Source organism: Zalophus californianus, chromosome 14, assembly GCF_009762305.2.
Source record: "Zalophus californianus isolate mZalCal1 chromosome 14, mZalCal1.pri.v2, whole genome shotgun sequence".
Lineage (NCBI taxonomy): Eukaryota > Metazoa > Chordata > Mammalia > Carnivora > Otariidae > Zalophus > Zalophus californianus.
The window spans coordinates 27552339-27570554 of record NC_045608.1 but is presented as its reverse complement, the minus strand read 5'-3'; the positions used below and the strand labels follow the sequence as shown (position 1 = coordinate 27570554).

At 52.8% G+C, this 18216-nt stretch overlaps 2 protein-coding genes across 2 annotated transcripts; one reads left to right on the top strand and one right to left on the bottom strand.

Moving 5' to 3' along the window:
* Positions 1-734: 734 nt before the first annotated feature.
* LOC113930149 (mitotic-spindle organizing protein 2B) lies at positions 735-8501 on the top strand. The gene is made up of 3 exons (XM_027607259.2): positions 735-957; positions 1152-1300; positions 8174-8501. Exons 1-3 carry the CDS (start codon positions 794-796, stop codon positions 8329-8331), a joined length of 471 nt encoding a protein of 156 aa, XP_027463060.1. The 5' UTR covers positions 735-793; the 3' UTR covers positions 8332-8501.
* Positions 8502-8602: 101 nt separating this feature from the next.
* On the bottom strand, positions 8603-17715 carry LOC118356266 (tubulin alpha-3 chain). The gene is made up of 5 exons (XM_035723956.1): positions 17602-17715; positions 13686-13908; positions 12658-12806; positions 11658-12338; positions 8603-9938 (listed from the first exon to the last, which is right to left on the bottom strand). The coding sequence occupies exons 1-5, from the start codon at positions 17602-17604 to the stop codon at positions 9642-9644; spliced, it is 1353 nt and encodes a 450-aa protein (XP_035579849.1). The 5' UTR covers positions 17605-17715; the 3' UTR covers positions 8603-9641.
* Between the last annotated feature and the right edge of the window lie 501 nt (positions 17716-18216).

The following is an 18216-nucleotide window of genomic DNA, read 5'->3' as shown; positions in this document are numbered from 1 at the left end:
GCATAAAGAGAATGTTTAGTAGGGTCCTGGAGGCGCGCCCCCTAATGGGGAACGGGCGCAGAATAATTGTACGCTGCAATGACCTTCTTCTGACAGGCCTTTATTGAGCGCCTACTATATGCCAGGCACTGCGCTGGGGCTGCTGCCCAAGTGAGAATGACCAATGCAGTCTGACCCTGATCGCCCAGAAACGTGCCTCTGCGGTCAGCCTCGGTATCCCCCACGCCTAACACATCTCCCTATTGTGGGATCACTGAGTGCAACCGTCAGGAAAGAATTCTTGAGACTCTTGGTGCAACTTAGTAAGTTCATTGAAGTAGCACAGGGACAGGGCCTGTAGGCAGAGACTGCTGCACTTTTGCTGTATGAAGCTGGTGGTTATATGCTTAGTGTTCGATAGGCGGAGGAGCCGTGCAGGGAGTATTGGATCATAAATGTCTTCTCGGAATTTCTAGTCCTAAAGCTACTTTCGCAAGATTTCTCTGGTGCTTATCGTTCAGCTCGATATTAACTGGCAGTCATGAGACCCTTTAAGAATGTAGCAGCCAGTACTTATTGATCCTTATCAAAACTATTCAGGTTATAGGTCAGCCTTCGGGGCTAAAGATGAACATTTTTCTGCTTTTATCACGTCTCATGCCGCAGGCAAATGCGGATCAAACGGCGGAGAGGAGACAAACCGGTCCCTGAAGGGCCGCGCGGGGCCAGTAGAGGGCGCTGTGGAAGCGGCGGAGGGGCGCGGCGGAGGGGCAGAGGCGCGCGCGCAGCGCTCATCTTCTCGCCGGGCGCGTATATGGCGGCGCCGGGGGCAGGCCCCGGGCCGGGAGCGCCCCCGGGGCTGGAGGCGGCCCTGCAGAAGCTCGCGCTGCGGCGGAAGAAGGTGCTGAGTGCCGAGGAGATGGAACTGTACGAGCTGGCGCAGGCGGCGGGTGGCGCCATCGACCCCGACGTGTTCAAGTGAGCGCGCGCTCGTCCTACCCCCAGACGCCCCTGCTCTCCCGCTCCCCTGCCCCGGCCTTTGGTCTGGAGGGGCCCTCCCGCCCTTTTCGGACGCCTTTGGGCGCCCAGAGTAGAGCTGGGGTCCTGAGGGAGGTGGCCGTCCTAGGCCCGGGCAAGGAGGGCTCACTGTCCACCGCCTGTGTTCTCTCCAGGATCCTGGTGGACCTGCTGAAGCTGAACGTGGCGCCCCTCGCCGTCTTCCAGATGCTCAAGTCCATGTGTGCTGGCCAGAGGCTGGCGGGCGAGGCCCAGGACCCCGCGGCCGTGTCTCTGCCCACATCGAGCGTGCCAGAGACCCGAGGTCAGAGCTGAGCCCGGTGCGCCCTGCCCCTGCGGCTCAGGCGGTGGGTGGCGGGGGAGGGAAGTGGGCAGCGCCAGGCACAAGGCAGGCTTGGCCCTGAGTGGCCCGGTCCTACTGTGGGTCTTCTCCCCGGGACCTGCAGGGACCATCCAAGGGCTCCCCTCTTGGTTTCCAGTCCCCAGCTTTGGCTTCGTTGCTACCATTGAGAGTGCACATGTGCAAGTCCAGATCAGGCGGATGCAAAATGGGTGTCCAGGGTGGCCCAAGTAGGCTAGGCCTCATCTAGGATTCTGCCTACCTTCTTGGGTAGAAGTGCTTTCATTCCACAAAGACAGGAACAAGGTGGTTTTGGTTCCTGTTCTCACGGTGTGTACAGCGTCCAGGAAAGTGCTCAGGGAGTGGGCCAGGCAGAGGCCCTCCTGCCCCCTCTTCGTCTCTTCCCCACCAGGGCCCAGGTGCTGCTCGGGAACATAGCCAGCCGAGCTTCCTTCCTCAGATTGCAGGACAGGGGTCAGTGTGGCAGCCCCGGGCTACCCTAGACACACGGGGTGCAGAGGCCTGAGTGGGCACAGCACTGGGCTCAAGTTTCAGGGGCCTCCTCACTCTTGAGAGTCACGACTGGGGGATGAGCGGGTGCTGCTACGAGGGTGTCCAGTAGAGTTCCGACTGCGGCCTTCTGGTGTGTCGCATCTGCTCCCAATTTCAGAAACGCGCTGAATGCTTGGCCAGAAGCGCTCAGGCACTCACGGACATCCTGAGAAGGGGCTGGTGTTGGGGTTGGGCGCAGGCTGGGCCCCCGTGGGTGGGAGTGCCAGGGCCCTGGGTACCCACGCCCCCTGTCCTGAGAGGCCCTGGGCACTGGAGCGCAGGCTTCCTAACTGATCCACACTCTGTCTACTCTCTTTGTGTCTCTCTCTGACCTCCAGAGGCCTCCTTTCTCTCTGCCAAGAACTGTAGTCCCCCTGCAAGGCCCTCCTTTTCCTCGGCCCCGCGGCCTGCGGCCTCTCCGGTTCTGCTCCACGGCCCAGCTGCCACGCACTCGCCTCTCTCTCCAGGGCCCCCCGGTTCCCTCCGGTTCTCTTGCTGCCTGTTCTCTCCTTTCGCAGGTTGCGTTTATTGGTTTATCTCTGGGGGTTGGTGCTCTTTCTTGTTTCTGTGGAAACTGCTGTGGCCCCCAGAAAGTCAGCAGCTTCGAGATGAGCTGCAAGGGCAGGACCTTACAGGTCATTTCTGCCACACAGCTTAGAGGTCGGGACACGATTTCATGGCTCAGTTTATTAGAGACAACCTGCAGTTCTTCTAGAATGGGACCGACACCCTCTGCTACGCAGAGGCCGGCTCTACTAGGTGAGACTTGTACTCTGTGGAGGTGCCCTCGCCCCAGAAGAGGACAGTAGGCAGAGGGACGGGAGAGCCTTTACTTTGATGTTGAGGATAAAGCCTTAGGTATGAGATATGCCTTGGCCCCTTAAATGCTGTCACCCACCTGGACGGGTAGCCTAGAGGATAAGCTGTGGTTACCCTTTCCTGCCTGCCTCCTGTACCAAGGGTACCTTCCATGGATTGCCATGTGTGATGAGGCTGGAGCCCCAGAACCAGCTGGGTGTGTGAGGGCCTGAGATCCCGCAGGTGCCCTGGCTGCCCTCTCCATGTCCCTCCCCACATCACCTACCTCGCTGTTCTGGGTGCCACCTGGAGCTCAGGCCGGCTGGGTGGGGGAGGGCTAAGGGGGCAGGTCAGGGCAGAGGTGGGTAGACTACAAGGCTGAATTGAATCAATGGGCAGAAGGGGAGAGAAACTGGGCATAGCCCCCCTCGTTTGAGGCGGCGTTGCCGCTTGCTCACCCAGTGACTGGGTACCCAGCTGGCTCTCAGGGCTGAGGACTCAGGGGCGCTCTGAGGTGGACACGTCCTCCTTCCGGGGAGGGAGATGGCTAGATCAATCAGTGGTGACAGAGACGGGAGGTAGCCAGTGTAGCCAGCCTTTCTGGAGCAGCAAGTGTTAATCGGGCTCAGAGTCCTGTTGCCCTGCAGCCCTTTGAGGTAGGGGGAGTGGGGAGGGCTCCAGCCAGAGATGCAGGCCCACGCCCCTGGTGGGAGCAGACCCAAGTTTGGAGGGGGGAAAAGGGGAGGGGAGGGTAGAGAGTCAAGAGGAAATGTGGGTTTGGCGCTGGGAGCACTGGCAGAGAGGGGCTCTGACAGAGGTGGGAAGGAAGCCCCAAGCACAGGGATAGAAGTGGCATGGAGTGCTGGGCCCCATGAGGTTTTCCCAAGTGCTTAGGCCTTGGGTCTGCTGGGTTGGGCAGCCAGCAACCAGGATATGAGGACATGGAGGCCCTGGGGAGATGCCCAGTGAGGGTAGAGGGCAGCCTGGAAAGAGGGTTTGGTGGGCAGGCACTGAAGGGGAGCGGGGCACATGAGCGGGGCACGTGAGGGGCCAGGCCAGCCAGGAGTGTGCGGTGGCCAAGAGGCAGAGGCTGTCAGAGACCAAGAGCTCTGAGGCCACATGTGCAGAATCTGTCCACACAGAGCTTGGGCAGGGTCTAGGATGGAGAAAACAAGGAGAGTTGTCAGAGTGATCAGTTGGGGGACTGTGGTAGTACTAGGATTGTGATGGGGGCTTGGGGCTGTTGGGGCTAACTGGCCTTAGGTTTCCCATGGAATCGGGGTGTGGAACTGCTGCAGACCGAGGGCTAGATGCCCCCCCCAGGAGTTTGATCTGGTAAGCTGCAGCAGGCACAGCGGGTCATTTGGGTTCCTGTCCCCTGGCCATCCGGGTGGCCTGTGGGGACTGTCACTAATAAGCTCACTCATTTCTGCCTTTACCAGGCAGAAAATGGAGAAACAGAAGACCCTAAGAGCACAGAGGGGGTAAATGCTTGTCTTGGTGGGGATGTGGTCACTGAGGAAAAATAAAATTCAGTTGAGTGTTCTCTGTTAAAGTTTAGGGAAACTGCATACCTTTTTTTTAAAGAATTTATTTATTTGAGAGAGAGAGAGAGAGCACGAGCGTGGGGAGGTGCAGAGGGAGAAGCCGACTCCCCACCCAGCAGGGAGCCCGACATGGGGCTTGATCCCAGGACTCTGGGATCATGATCCTAGCCGAAGGCAGACGCTTAACCAACTGAGCCACTCAGGCGCCTGGGAAACCGTATACTTTATTTATTTATTTATTTTTAAAGATTTTATTTATTTATTTGAGAGAGAGAGAATGAGAGATAGAGAGCACGAGAGGGAAGAGGGTCAGAGGGAGAAGCAGACTCCCTGCGGAGCAGGAAGCCCGATGTGGGACTCGATCCCGGGACTCCAGGATCGTGACCTGAGCCGAAGGCAGTCGCTTAACCAACTGAGCCACCCAGGCGCCTGGAAACTGTATACTTTAAAAAGATGTTCCTCCAGAACATGTAAGATGAAGTTTGGTGTGCAGACGCTGTGAGCCTGACACAGAGCTGTGTTGTCCAATATGGAAGCCATGGGCCCCCCAGGGCTGGTGCAGCTGAGACTCACTGCAAGGTTAAGTACACATCAGATGGCCAGATGCCAGAGAACTGGCACAAAAAGAGAATACCTCACAAGTAATTTTTATACTGATCACATGTTGAAATGATAATGTTGCACATTTGGGCTAATTAAAATACATTATTTAAATTTCCTGTTTCTTTTTACTTTTTAACGTGGCTACTAGAAAATGAGTGACACATGTGGCTCACATCATATTTCTGTTGGACAACGCTGCTCAAGAACAATCACAACGACACTTTGCCCGGAACACTGAGTCAGGGCTGTATGTACACATGTAGGAGGGGTCACACCCCCCAAGAAGCATAGGCTACAGTAAGGGTTAAAGATGCATGGGTGCATGTCCACGGTGCACGAGTCCTCGTCGTTACGTCTGTATGTGTTCTGGAAGCACTGAATAAGCCCCTCCGGTGTACTCAGCCAGAAAGGGCAGCAGGACTGGCTGGGTGGGTGTAGACCTGCCCATGGTAGCAGTGATGGACCGTCCTGGCCACTCCCTCATCCTGGCCACCAACCTTGCCAGCCAGCCTTGCGGATATCGGGGCACCTGCTGTGCTGCTTCAACCCCCTGTTCTTTTCCTTCCTCACACAACATGCATCTGGTGTGCGCTCATGGTCACTAATATTTGGCCTTGGCAGCCCCACCAGCCCATTTGAGCACTAGGGAGCACGGGCACCATGAAGGAGAAAGGCCGCTCCTGGGCACCATAGACAGGATGGGAGCAGCAACCCGCACTCAGGCTTTCTGTCAACCCTTGATCCCCCCAGCCCTGCCAGCAGGGCTCGCGGGGATGGGGAGTCAGGATCACACAGGCCACACCAGAGGTACATGGCACAGTAGGTCCCACTGGGGTCAGCCACCTCCCCAGCTGTAGGGTGTGTGTTTGAGGTTGCACTTGGGGTTTTGTTTCGGGGCAGGGGAGGGGAGACAGACTTTTTAACCTTCAGTGGTCATTGTCTTCAACTGTTTGAGGGCCGCTCAGGTATTGGGCCTGAGGGCATATCACCCCTCCCACCTTTGGCTCAGCTCCATCCTCCGTTCCCTCTGACCCTAATTACCCCACGCAGGGACCTGGGGCAGATAGGACCTGCTCCAGAAAGTCTCTTGCAGGGTCCAGGGGCGCATGGCTGAGCCAGGCTTAACAGAGCCGGTCTGACCACTGATAGGCTGTGCACACCATTCTCCTGAGACCAGAATGTCACTCTCCTCAACCTCCCCAGCTCTGCACAAAATGAGGCCTGCCTGAGTCTCCCCACTAACTGAGAGCACACGATTCCTGAAGGTTCTAAGAATTGCACAGAGCTGGATAAATGGTCTACTTTCATTGTTAGATGGTGCTCTTAATGCTTTTTATGGCTCAAAGTTACATTGGTGTCTTATTTCCAGGGATTATCAGCCTGATCAAGGTTAAAGATGAACATTATTTGCTGTTTTCTCCTTTCCTCTCATCCTTGAGTTTCCGGAAGGGCCCTGGTCACTATACTGAGAGGGAGAGGAAATTCCAGTGCGTGGCATGCTGAAGAAAAGCTACATTCAGACTCAGGCCCACATCTGAGATCCACGCTGCCATTTGCTGGGGTTGAGCTGTACTTGCAAGTCCTTCAGAAGTGCCCTGAGCTGAGTTTGTGGGGCACCTAAGTACCCCGGATTAGGCCAGGTGCTACAGATGAGTTCTGTCAGCCTGGCCCAGCCTGGAGAGGGACATGGCCTCAGAGTGGGCAAGAGCATGTTGGGAGCTGCAAGGCGGTGGGGCGCATGCACTCATACGAGACAGGATCCTTGCCCACTGACCAGTCAGTGGGCACCAGAATATCAGCATTTGTAACAGGAAAAAGGAAATGTGTGGTGACAGCTCTCTACTTTGTGTCTGTCTTTTCCATGAGTCACTGGCAGGCTGAGTTGGCCCAGCTTCACCCCACCACATGTCCTCTGCCCTGGGTAACCTGTTATTACATCTTTGTTGAGTCAACTGTACGCAAGCACTTGAGTGTGAAGCCCAGGGTGGCAAAGCAAGGGAAAATCTGAGCTATCAGAATTTCAAGTGTGCCACCACTGTCACCCTTTCCATCCCACTGGGCAGCAGAGACCCCCTGTTCTCTGGAGAGGAGCTGTTCAGAAATGCTCTGTAGGAGGTCTGTCCTAGCTCTGCAGGAATCCTGGGAGAATGTAGTTGTATCAGAGGGCCTGGACAGCAGGTCTGATGCCCTGGAGGGCCCAGGGTCTGCAGTACTGCAAATGCAGGTGCCTCCCCTTGTTCAAGATGACAGATGGGAAAACAGGAATGACTTAACATGCCCCCCAAGAAACCTCATGGTGTCTTTTCTCCAAAAACCTACAAGTCCCCAGTGCAGGCTACTTGACTAATGGACTTTGAGGCTAAGGGTCAAACACAGGACACATACCCTGGTCAGAGTCTGCAGGGTGGACCCTGCCAGGCTGGAGAAGAGCCCTGGCCAAGGGAGGCCCAATGGGGAGGGACTGTGACCCAGTGGGTGAGCCTGCTCCCTGAGTACGTTTTGTCCACTGTGGTGTCCTCTGTCAGTCTTATGAATGCTGTCAACACCCTGAGTCCAGGGAAGCCATTCCTTTAAAATAAAGCTCTGGCCTAGGTGTGGTTGCATTTTCCTGTCTTCACAGAAAGAGGGTAAGGTAAGTAACTTACAAGTCAAGGGATATCTGCACCAGTGGTCTCCATCTAAATGTGACTGCCTGTGGTCAGGGCAAGTCTCGTTGAGCACTCAAGCCTTGGCAGGAACCCAATCACAGGATCTGGAAGCTGAACTTGAGGGCAAGAGGCCTGACCACCAAATGGTTGCAAAATACTTTTGAGGTGGGTAGGGAAACACCTGTGAGAAAGAGCGTCCCAAGACCCAAATCCAAAAGCCTGACTTCCATTCCTGATGGTTGTGCCTCCTGCACCATCAGTGCACGCAGTTCAATTGTGGGCAATCTGGAGCGGGGAATGCCGGGGGAGGCAGGAGGTAGCAGCCCAGCTGGTGAGCCCTCCTGCACTGCTGGTGGTCGGCTGAGTCCTTTACCTTTCCAGGGCAGGAGTCAACCAGCTGAGCTCACCTTTCCCGAAATGGGCCTTGTGGACTTTCCCCATTGCTCCTTGCACTGCTCCTGTCCTAGGACCCATGCTTGAGGGCCTCCTGACTCTGCCCAGGATTTCTCTTGGATGTGCCATCTCCAGGCAGCTCTCAGCCTCAGGGCTCAGGGCTGACAGAGGGTTCCTGGCTGCAAAGGTCGGACAGAGATGTGCTAGACGTAATGTGCAAGGAACATAAATGTAGTCGACGTGCCAACTGTGGAGTCAGCCCTGGTTCCTAATGGTTGTATTCTGTGTCTGCTCAGGGAGAAACAAAGGCAGCATGGCTCTGAGTGGAGGCCCAGCACTGGCAGAGCGCAGTGGCCGGGAAGGATCCAGCCAAAGGATGCCCCGACAACCCAGTGCCACCAGGCTGCCCAAGGCGGGCGGGCCGGGGAAGAGCCCCACTCGGAGCAGCACCTGAGATGGGCAGACTTCTCACGCCGTCCAGCTCTGGCCTTCGCCAGTCTCCTAGCAGAGGCTACCTGGGCTTTCCCCCAGTTGGTAGTAAAGCTTTGTGAAAAACCGAGGGTCCATCCAAGCTGTTTTCTATCACCTTTTGAATATATTAAGACACAAAGATTTAGAATCAGATCTGCCTGGTGGGCCTGGCTGTGCTACAGCTGAACTAACTGACTTAAACCAGTGATTTCACCCTCCTGTACCTTATTTTCATGTTGGAGAGAAAATATCTGTACAGTTGGCCCTTGAACGACACAAGGGTAAGGGGCACCAACCTCCTGCATAGTTGAAAATCCAAGTATAACTTTTGAATCCTCAAAGCTTACCTACTAGTAGCCTATTGTTAACAGGAAGCCTTACCGATAATATAAAGCCAATTAATACATACTTCATATATGTATTACATACTGTATTTCTTACCATAAGAAGATGCTAAAGAAAGGAAAATCATAAGGAAAATACATTTACACTACCATACTGTAAAAAATCCATACAGTTGACCCTGCACCATTGAAACTCCTGTTGTTCGAGGGTCAACTGTATTCCTAGATCTTTTATAAACGGACATCAACGTGTTTTGCTGAAGGGAAAGTTGCAGTGCTTTGCCGAGACTGTTCCTAGGGTGCTCAGCTGTAAGGGCCTGAGTGTGGAGGGGGGATGCTGTCATACAGGGTACGTGCACAGCGAAGTCAGAGATGAACTGTTGTAACCTAGAGCTCACCCTGTGGGTTGTGAATGCCATGCAAAATACAGTAAGATCTTTCCCCCCTAAAAATGTCCTCACCCTACACATGTGGCCCACAGTGTTAGGGACTTTGTCAACAGCCCCCTTCCACGGACCTCAGATGTTCAAACTTCGTTCCAAACTCTTACCATGTGCCATTAACAGAGAAGCCTGAAAAATGACAAACACAACTGAAAACCTAACTAGGTTTCCTAGAATCTAGGGAAATCTTTGTGCCTTGAAACCTTGATCTGGAAACACTGTTTCCCCCAGGTCATGTCACATCAACAGTGGCTCCTTAAGATATAAGTAGTGCTGCACCGAACTCCTACAGTACAGCCCAGGACAGCCTTCCATGTGGCCCAGCAGGCCTTGGGGTCCTACCCCTCCCTGCCGGCAGAGACCTGTGTCCCACTGTGCATCACAATAGACAGAGGCTTCATGGAGAAACTTTAATTGTAAACAACTGGAAACAAGATGTGCTGCAAGGTGGCAGGAGGGGGTGAGGGGGTCGGGGGGAGAGGAACCCCTGCCAGCCCCGCTCCCATTCAGTATTCTTCCCCTTCTTCGGCCTCTGCTTCCACGGAATCCACACCCACCTCTTCATAATCTTTCTCCAGAGCTGCCAGGTCCTCCCGGGCCTCAGAGAACTCCCCTTCCTCCATGCCTTCCCCCACGTACCAGTGCACAAAGGCCCTCTTTGCGTACATGAGGTCAAACTTATGGTCCAGGCGGGCCCAGGCCTCGGCAATGGCGGTAGTGTTGCTCAGCATGCACACAGCCCGCTGCACCTTGGCCAGGTCACCCCCGGGGACGACGGTGGGGGGCTGGTAGTTGATGCCCACCTGCCAGAGAACGGGAAGAAAAAAAGTCTGTGAAGCTTCAGTCAAACCCAGAAATGGAGGATGCTTTCATGGAAACGGAAGACATGCAGGCGCCTTCTTCATGCCAGGCGAGGTGTCAGGTGAGCAGGCTGCTGGTTTCTAGACAAGGACAATGGGGAAAAAGAAGCCCTGGAGCCGGCCAGCCTGGCTCGGGCCCAAGCTGCCGGAAGGGCTGTGTCCCAGCACCTGAGCCATGTGAGGTGCTCAGGTAACAGGACTGTTTCTTCTAAAAAGGGATATTACCGGAATAAATGGCACTTAAAGGTAATCCTAAAAATAGAAAAAGAAGAAGAAAGAGAAAAAAAAAGAAAGAGAAAGAAAAAAAGGGAAGGAAGGAAGGAAGAAAGGGATACTACTTTCTATTCTTCAGATATTATTTTCCCCATAGGCTTCCACAGATGGGGATTCATTTCTGTAGCTGAAACCTCTTGCACTCGAGTCAGAGCACTATGGTTTTATCACGAGGGGAGATCATACCCCCGTCTCCCATCAAGTGAGCCAGCGTGTGCGTCACCGGATGACAGGAATGCTGTCAGAGGTCCGAAGACTGTTGCTACTGCTGCAACAGGAGATGGCCTATGTGTGTGCTAAGTAGAAGAAAGGGGGTGATGTTCAAGGGCTGGGACCAAAGGGGAGGCATTCCAGGGTAGTTTCCAAATCAGGGGACAATGTGACCAGAGATTTGGGCAGCAGTACATAGGGTCAATTAGAACCGGGCTCAGCAAACATTGTCTATAAAAGGGCAAGACAGCACATATCCGAGGCTGGGCAGGCCACACGGTCTCGGTCACAATTACTAATTCTCTCTTTGTAGCACAAAAGCAGCCACAATGACACGCCAATTAACAGGTGTGGCTGTGTTCACATAACATTTTATTTACAAAACTAGGTAGGTGGCTGGTCTGCCAACCGTGCTGACCCCTGAACCCAGAGTAGAAAGTGCTAGTTAAGGACCCAGTGCAGCGAGCCCACCAGAAGCGGTGAGTTCTGAGCCCACAGAGATGGCATGAAAAGCAAGGCAGAGAGAAGCCCATTTTCCCAGATGGAAAGCACTGATAGAGTTTAGTACTCAAGTATTGGACAAAGCTGCAAAGCGACAGCAAGTTTCCTATACTGTATCGAATGGAAGGTTGGTATGAACTACGTTGGAGGCAAACTCAGGCCAAAATTGTTGAGCTTACCAAATGAGAAATAAATATGTTGCCATTTTTTCCCAAAAATATTCATGAAAGTTTTTCTTTAAATCAAACACTGCATGGGACATTTAAATTGGGTTTAATTTCTAAATGTCTGTGGAATAAAGTGGGTTTTCGTGACAACAATGTTTATAATAATGCCCCAATTTCAAATATCCACATAAATTGTTAAAATGCTTTGAAAATTTCTACATTTCTAAATCCAAACTACATTTCCCCACACTCATTCACCACCCAAAGGAAGGAACAAAAATCGTTCCAAAAATTTCCTGTTCTGTTAAAAAAAAATTCTCACCACAGGTATATAGTGTGATTCCTCAGGAAGGAAGTTCAAAAGGCACCAATGAATAAATTATCACTCTGGCTCCCTAATTTATAACCAAGGGGCTGGCTGCCAAGGAACGGGGGTATTCTCCACAAAGGGCATTCTGTGTTGGGCTGCTGCTGCTGACAGATAAAACCACACCACATTACCCAGTCCTACCTTAAATCCAGTCGGGCACCAATCCACAAACTGGATGGTGCGCTTGGTCTTGATGGTGGCGATGGCCGCGTTGACATCTTTTGGGACCACATCCCCCCTGTACAACATGCAGCAGGCCATGTACTTGCCGTGCCGAGGGTCACACTTGACCATCTGGTTGGCCGGCTCAAAGCAGGCATTGGTGATCTCGGCCACGGACAGCTGCTCGTGGTAGGCCTTCTCGGCAGAGATGACCGGGGCGTACGTGGCCAGGGGAAAGTGGATGCGGGGGTACGGGACCAGGTTGGTCTGGAATTCCGTCAAGTCCACGTTCAGGGCCCCATCGAATCGCAGGGAGGCCGTGATGGAGGACACGATCTGCCCGATCAGACGATTGAGGTTGGTGTACGTGGGCCGCTCGATATCCAGGTTGCGCCGACATATGTCGTAGATGGCTTCGTTGTCCACCATGAAGGCACAGTCGGAATGCTCCAGGGTCGTGTGGGTGGTCAGGATGGAGTTGTAGGGCTCCACCACGGCCGTGGACACCTGGGGGGCTGGGTAAATGGCAAATTCCAGCTTGGACTTCTTGCCGTAGTCCACCGACAGCCGCTCCATGAGCAGAGACGCGAAGCCAGAGCCGGTGCCGCCCCCGAAACTGTGGAAGATGAGGAAGCCCTGCAGCCCCGTGCACAGATCCGCCTGAAAGCAAGCACACACCGTGGGTCAGTGCCTGCAGAAGCCACACCGCCGACCTCCAACGAGCCACGGTCACTCCTCTTTTCCTCTGCAGGACGCTACGCGTTCGAATCGGCCGCAGCGCACACGCGTGACACTCAGAAGCAAAGCAAGGCAGACGTGAAGATGGGTGGACGATGGATGCACTGAAGCCACCCGTGAAGGAAGACGTGGACTCAAGATTCCGGCCTGGGGTTTGGCCAAAGTGACCTCCCGGTCCCCATCCCCGCCACCTTCCCGTCCAGGGCAGCGTCCACAGGAAGCCCTCTCGGCGCCCCCTTACCAGTTTCCGGATCCGGTCCAGGACCAGGTCGACGATCTCCTTGCCGATGGTATAATGGCCTCTGGCGTAATTATTGGCTGCGTCCTCCTTCCCGGTGATCAGCTGCTCTGGGTGGAAGAGCTGCCTGTAGGTCCCCGTGCGCACTTCATCTACAAAGAGGACGCGTGGGCTGCGGGTCTTTAAGGCCTGTTGTTAACTCACCGAGGGGGAGGGATTCGGGGACCCTCTGCATCTACCACGCACAGGCCGTGCCTTGGGGGTCGGCAGCATCGGTGTCTCACAGGAAACGTCTCTGTGTGACGTGCAGACCACAACTGCGGTCTGTGGATCTAGCAGGGGAAGTCCACTGGAGGTACAAAGTCCAATCTGACTGGTCCCCAAAGAAGGGAAAGAGCTCACACCTGCACACACACGATTATTTCTTCCCATCTGTAGCTACACACAAGGAGTGTGACTAAAAAGCCCTGACATACTAGACAGTCACCAGGTCAGCATGACCTCTGCCAGGCAGTCCCGTCAGGGCATCCCAGGTGGCCTGCAGTTCACATGCTTCAGGCTGACGTTCTGTCTTCTCCTGGGTGGCCCCTGAACGGTGCCCTCTCTTTGCAGCTCTCCCTGGCCACCACCTCAGGCTTCTCAGCTGCAGGATCCCAAGGAATGTTCTCTACTTACCTTCCGTGTCTAAGACGCAGGTCATGACTCTTGTGCACCAGCATCTCCATGTGTGCAGCGTTAAGGAGGGACCCGAGACCCGGCACCCTGAAGGTGGGGTCCACGCAACCACCTGCCTGGGTATGAGGCAGCCACGAATGAATCTGTTACCAGTCCCTCTTTTCTGTACATTAGGTTCTCCTAAATTAGGAGCCTCGGTGCCAAGGACACTTGAAGCACTAACCCTGTAGTTTCTCACGTAACACAGCCACAGGCATATACTTGCACGTCCCATCCTTTCTGTGGAAGGAGTCAAGGGAGCACAGGGAGGCCCTCCCACTGTCCCAGGAAAGCCACCCAAGTGCCCCAGTACCTACCGACCACGGTGGGTTCCAGGTCCACAAATACCGCTCTGGGCACATGCTTGCCAGCCCCAGTCTCGCTGAAGAACGTGTTGAACGAGTCATCCCCACCGCCGATGGTTTTGTCACTTGGCATCTGACCATCAGGCTGAATTCCATGTTCAAGGCAGTACAGTTCCCAGCAGGCATTGCCGATCTGGACACCTGCCTGCCCCACGTGGATAGAGATGCACTCGCGCTGGGAACCAGAACATAAACATTGAGACCTCCTTGTTTTCAAGGCAATCGACACTATATAGCATGCAAAACATAACATATATAGGTATATTTCAGTGTCTAACGCTTTTACAAGTCTTTCCCAGAAGCCTCATGTGACTCTTTTGTCACTGTGAAAACTGAGGTGCTCTAAACCACCCTAGCTATAAGTGCCAGACTTAGCCCCTATACAAACGTATTTGCTACTATACATGTACTGTCAATAGTAAACTTCGCATTATGGCTAGTCATAGTTATTCTCTAAATACTAGTTTTTGATGGTGTCCTGTCCAATAACAGGGTAACAGGTAATATAGACTCAGGGAAGGAAAACTGTACTAGGACCCAGTGCACCACAGCTCAGGTGTCACTGTATGTGTGTCTTCTATCTACCCATCTACATCTACCCTCTATTTTTCTCCGTCTATGTTTGTGTTCGTGGAGGCTGACCCATGTGGACTGCATTAAAAGGGCTTCCTTGCCCCTGGCTTCTGGTTGCTTTAGCCAATGGCAGGCATCAGCAGGAGACTGGGAGGTTGGAGGACAATGTGGTCAGCGTGCTCACTCCCTGCTACCCCCTGCCATACTGCCATGGGTTCCTTGAGTGTAAAGACAAGGCCACAAACTTTCAGCAGTCAGTGCTCTTCATAAAGCTACCTTCTCAACTTCTAGTAACTACTCCCTCACTTCACCTTCAAAGCTAGGAGTTAAAGGCTACCAGACATCACAAATGTTACAACACTGCTCTGTCCCTTGGTGGTTTCCTTAGACCCTGCCCATAGCTTTATAGATAGTACCTTTTTAAAGATTTCCCTCAAAGTACATATTTTGCATCATACCTTTCCTGCCAGGAACCTAACTGCAATCATTAATCATTTGTTCTGTTTTAGACACATTATCCTTACAAATACATAGAGGAAATCAAAGAAAATTCAAGATGTCCCATCTACCCTAAATCCTAATGTATATAATACACCAAGAACCTGAAGTCCTGTTTTCTATTACACAAGCATCGTCTCAAATTAGGGGCACAGAGATTCACACTATGCTGCAATCCCCCAAGAATCTACCCCAGAAGGACGCATTCAGTTCCAGAAAGAACTTCTCCGATGACAAGGAACTCACTCCTTCAGAGAATGATGTCAACACTCTGGGAAGTCTTGGAATCCACCCAATCACACCATTTGCAAATCCATATTGTTCAGTTTGGCTTACTTAAATCCAAGCAGCCTGTACTTCACAGAATGCCTGATTTGGTTTTCTACTCACTCAGTCCCACTCTGATCACTGCAAGCTCTGTACCGAGCAAATCCCTCAATTTCTTCTTTTACAAAATGGGGACTGACGTGGGATGCCTGCATGGCTCAGTCAGTTAAGTGGCTGCCTTCGGCTCAGGTCATGATCCCAGGGTGCTGGGATGGAGTCCCACATCGCTTCTCTCCCTCTCCCTCTGCTGCTGCTCACACTCTCTCTGACAAATAAATAAATAAAATCTTTAAAAAAAATGGGGACTGACATGCTAGGTGATCTGCAAGGCCACTTTCATCTGATTATGTAACCAATGAAACAAAGCAAAAGCGGTCAGGAAAATCATTCCTAGCTTTCAACAGAAAGCCATTATAAATTCATTGCCAACCTCACCTGGGTCATTAAAATCTTACATTTCTTTAGTCAGCTTTATCTCCTCTCTGAAAAATTATTTGAAACTTCCTCTGTTCTTTTCAAGCTCCAGTCCAACTGCTCTCTTCATATTTGTGGCAGATAACCTTGTTCCCTACTACCCAGAAGCTTCAACTTCCAGCCAGCAAATGTGCAGACTTTCTGCTCTCCTCATTCTTTTACAATAAAGCTATGCTTCCTGTCGACGATCTATTGTTTCTATTGATCCCCTACCCAGCAACAGTTCTCAAAGTTATCTGGAGTTCCCAGGCCACTAGAGATCCATACACCTGTTCAGGATACACGGAAATTAAAGCAATTTCAGTCAGGACTGCTGAGGTGACCAGTCCTTCTCACCATGTTCACAATTGCATCGATGGTGAATAATTAGATGGGTAAAACTGGGGTGCTTGAGCACAAATCAAGGTAGTGGCACCAAACTGTACCAGTGTTCATTAGATTCTCCACATTTATGCACTCACAGTAAAAAGACAAAAGAAAAAAAAAGGTCAATTTCATTTAAGAATGTTCATAATGAAGCAAAAATGATTACTGATTTTATAAAATCTCCAACCTCGGGGCGCCTGGGTGGCTGAGTCAGTTAAGCGACTGACTTTTTTTTTTTTAAAGCAGATTTTTAAATTTTTTAAAATTTGTTTTAAAAGATTTTATTTGTCAGAGAGAGAAAAAGCATACAAGCAGGGGGAGTGGCAGGCAGAGCTGGCAGAGGGAGAAGCGGGCTCCCCACTGAGCAAGGAGCCCAATGTGGGACTCCACCCCTGAACCCTGGGATCATGACCTGAGCCAAAGGCAGCCGCTTAACCGACTGAGCCACCCAGGTGTCCCAAGCGTCTCTCTCTCTCTTCTTTAAAGATTTTATTTATTTGACAGAGACACAGCGAGAGAGAGGGAACACAAGCGGGGGAGTGGGAGAGGGAGAAGCAGGCTTCCCGAAGAGCAGGGAGCCTGATGCAGGGCTCGATCCCAGGACCCTGGGACCATGAGCTGAGCCGAAGGCAGACGCTTAACGACTGAGCCACCCAGGTGCCCCCCAAGCATCTGACTCTTTGATTCCAACTCAGGTCATGATCTCAGGGTCCTGGGATCAAGTCCTGCGTTCATCGGGGAGTCTGCTTGAGGATTTGCTCTCTCCCTCTCCCCCACCCCCAACTCGCTCACATGTCGTCTCTCTCTAAAAATAAATAAATATATCTTAAAAAGAATAAAATCTCCACCCTCAAGAACTGTGACAAAATGGAAAATATTCATGAAGTACTTGTGTACCTGCTAAAATACAGCTGTCTCGAGAAACGGCACTTGTGTTTTGAGTTGCCAACTGAACTAGCTGCTTTTGTCATGGCATGTTATTTTCCTACAAAGAGTTGACAAACTATGGCTATTCTGACTTGGATATTTGTTATTTATATTAACACGTGTTGCCTTAAAGTGAACAAATATTTTTTTAAAGTTTCTCGTTTTAAATTTCTAACATGACAAATGCCTATAGATGTAACCCACATAAACAAAAGCTTCTTGGAGTCCTGGATAATTTGTAATACTGTAGGGATGTCCTGGGACCCGGAAGTTTGAGAACCACCCTCGTCTTCAGGAACCCAACACTGTGGCTGGTCTTCTCAGAGACTGAGTCGAGGCCACCCAACAACCCAGTTGCCAGCCTGGCTCGTTAAAGGCACAATTTCTGAGAAGCCGCCTGCACCTGCCAACCCCCCACCCCCTTCACCTCAGCCACTCCCACGATGCAGGTCGCCACACACCCAGAGGACAAGCGAGAGGACGACCATCTGCTCGTCCCCGCAGCCCCGGGCCTCCCGTGCCCACCCCGGCCCCCTCTTCCAGCTGATGCCTGCCCCCCACGGAACCCTGGTCCCGGCGTCCGTCACAGTCTTGCCCCATCCTGTCGCCTCACGTGGCGGGCTTCGCCCACCCTCCCGCCTGGGCGTCCACGGAGCAAGAGTGGCCGGGTCCTGCCAATGCGGGCCAGGCCCCGGGGCCTTACCATGGTGAGCTCAGCTGCTGCCCAACGCCGCTACTTGACCTCAACTGCCGCCGCAGACACCACGCGCCCAGCTGCCGCCGCTGCACTGCGCACACGGCCAGCAATTGGCCCGCTGCTGCCCAGGCGCCTATTGGTCCTCAGTACCTCGGGGCGGACCGAGGCCTGGAATCCCACTTCCGACTGGCCATTGCTTGACTCTCGGAGTGTGGCGGTTTCTGATTGGATGCGGCTTTGGCGGGAAGGCGGCCGCCTAGCCAAAGGCGGAGCATTCTGGTGCATCCTCCGCCTTTAGAAAGCTGGAGTGTCCGCGGTTTTCTCTGCCTGGGGCACGGGACATTTTCATGCATGTAAGTCCCCAGTGTGCGAATGGCCTCAAGTCAAGATTGTGTCGTCTTCTCGCTTCGAGCCTCAAGCCCACTCATCTGCCTGTTCCTGATTTAGGTCTTTGCAAACATGACTACCTCTCAGAGGGCTGCCAATCATCTACCTGTAACCGATCCAAAGGAGAGTTGCTCCACCCCATGCCCAGCAAGCCAGTAGAAGACTGGCACCGAGCTTTTGCCGTGAAGATAGAATATTTATTGGTGTGGTGCCACACAGAAGAACGGGAAACGA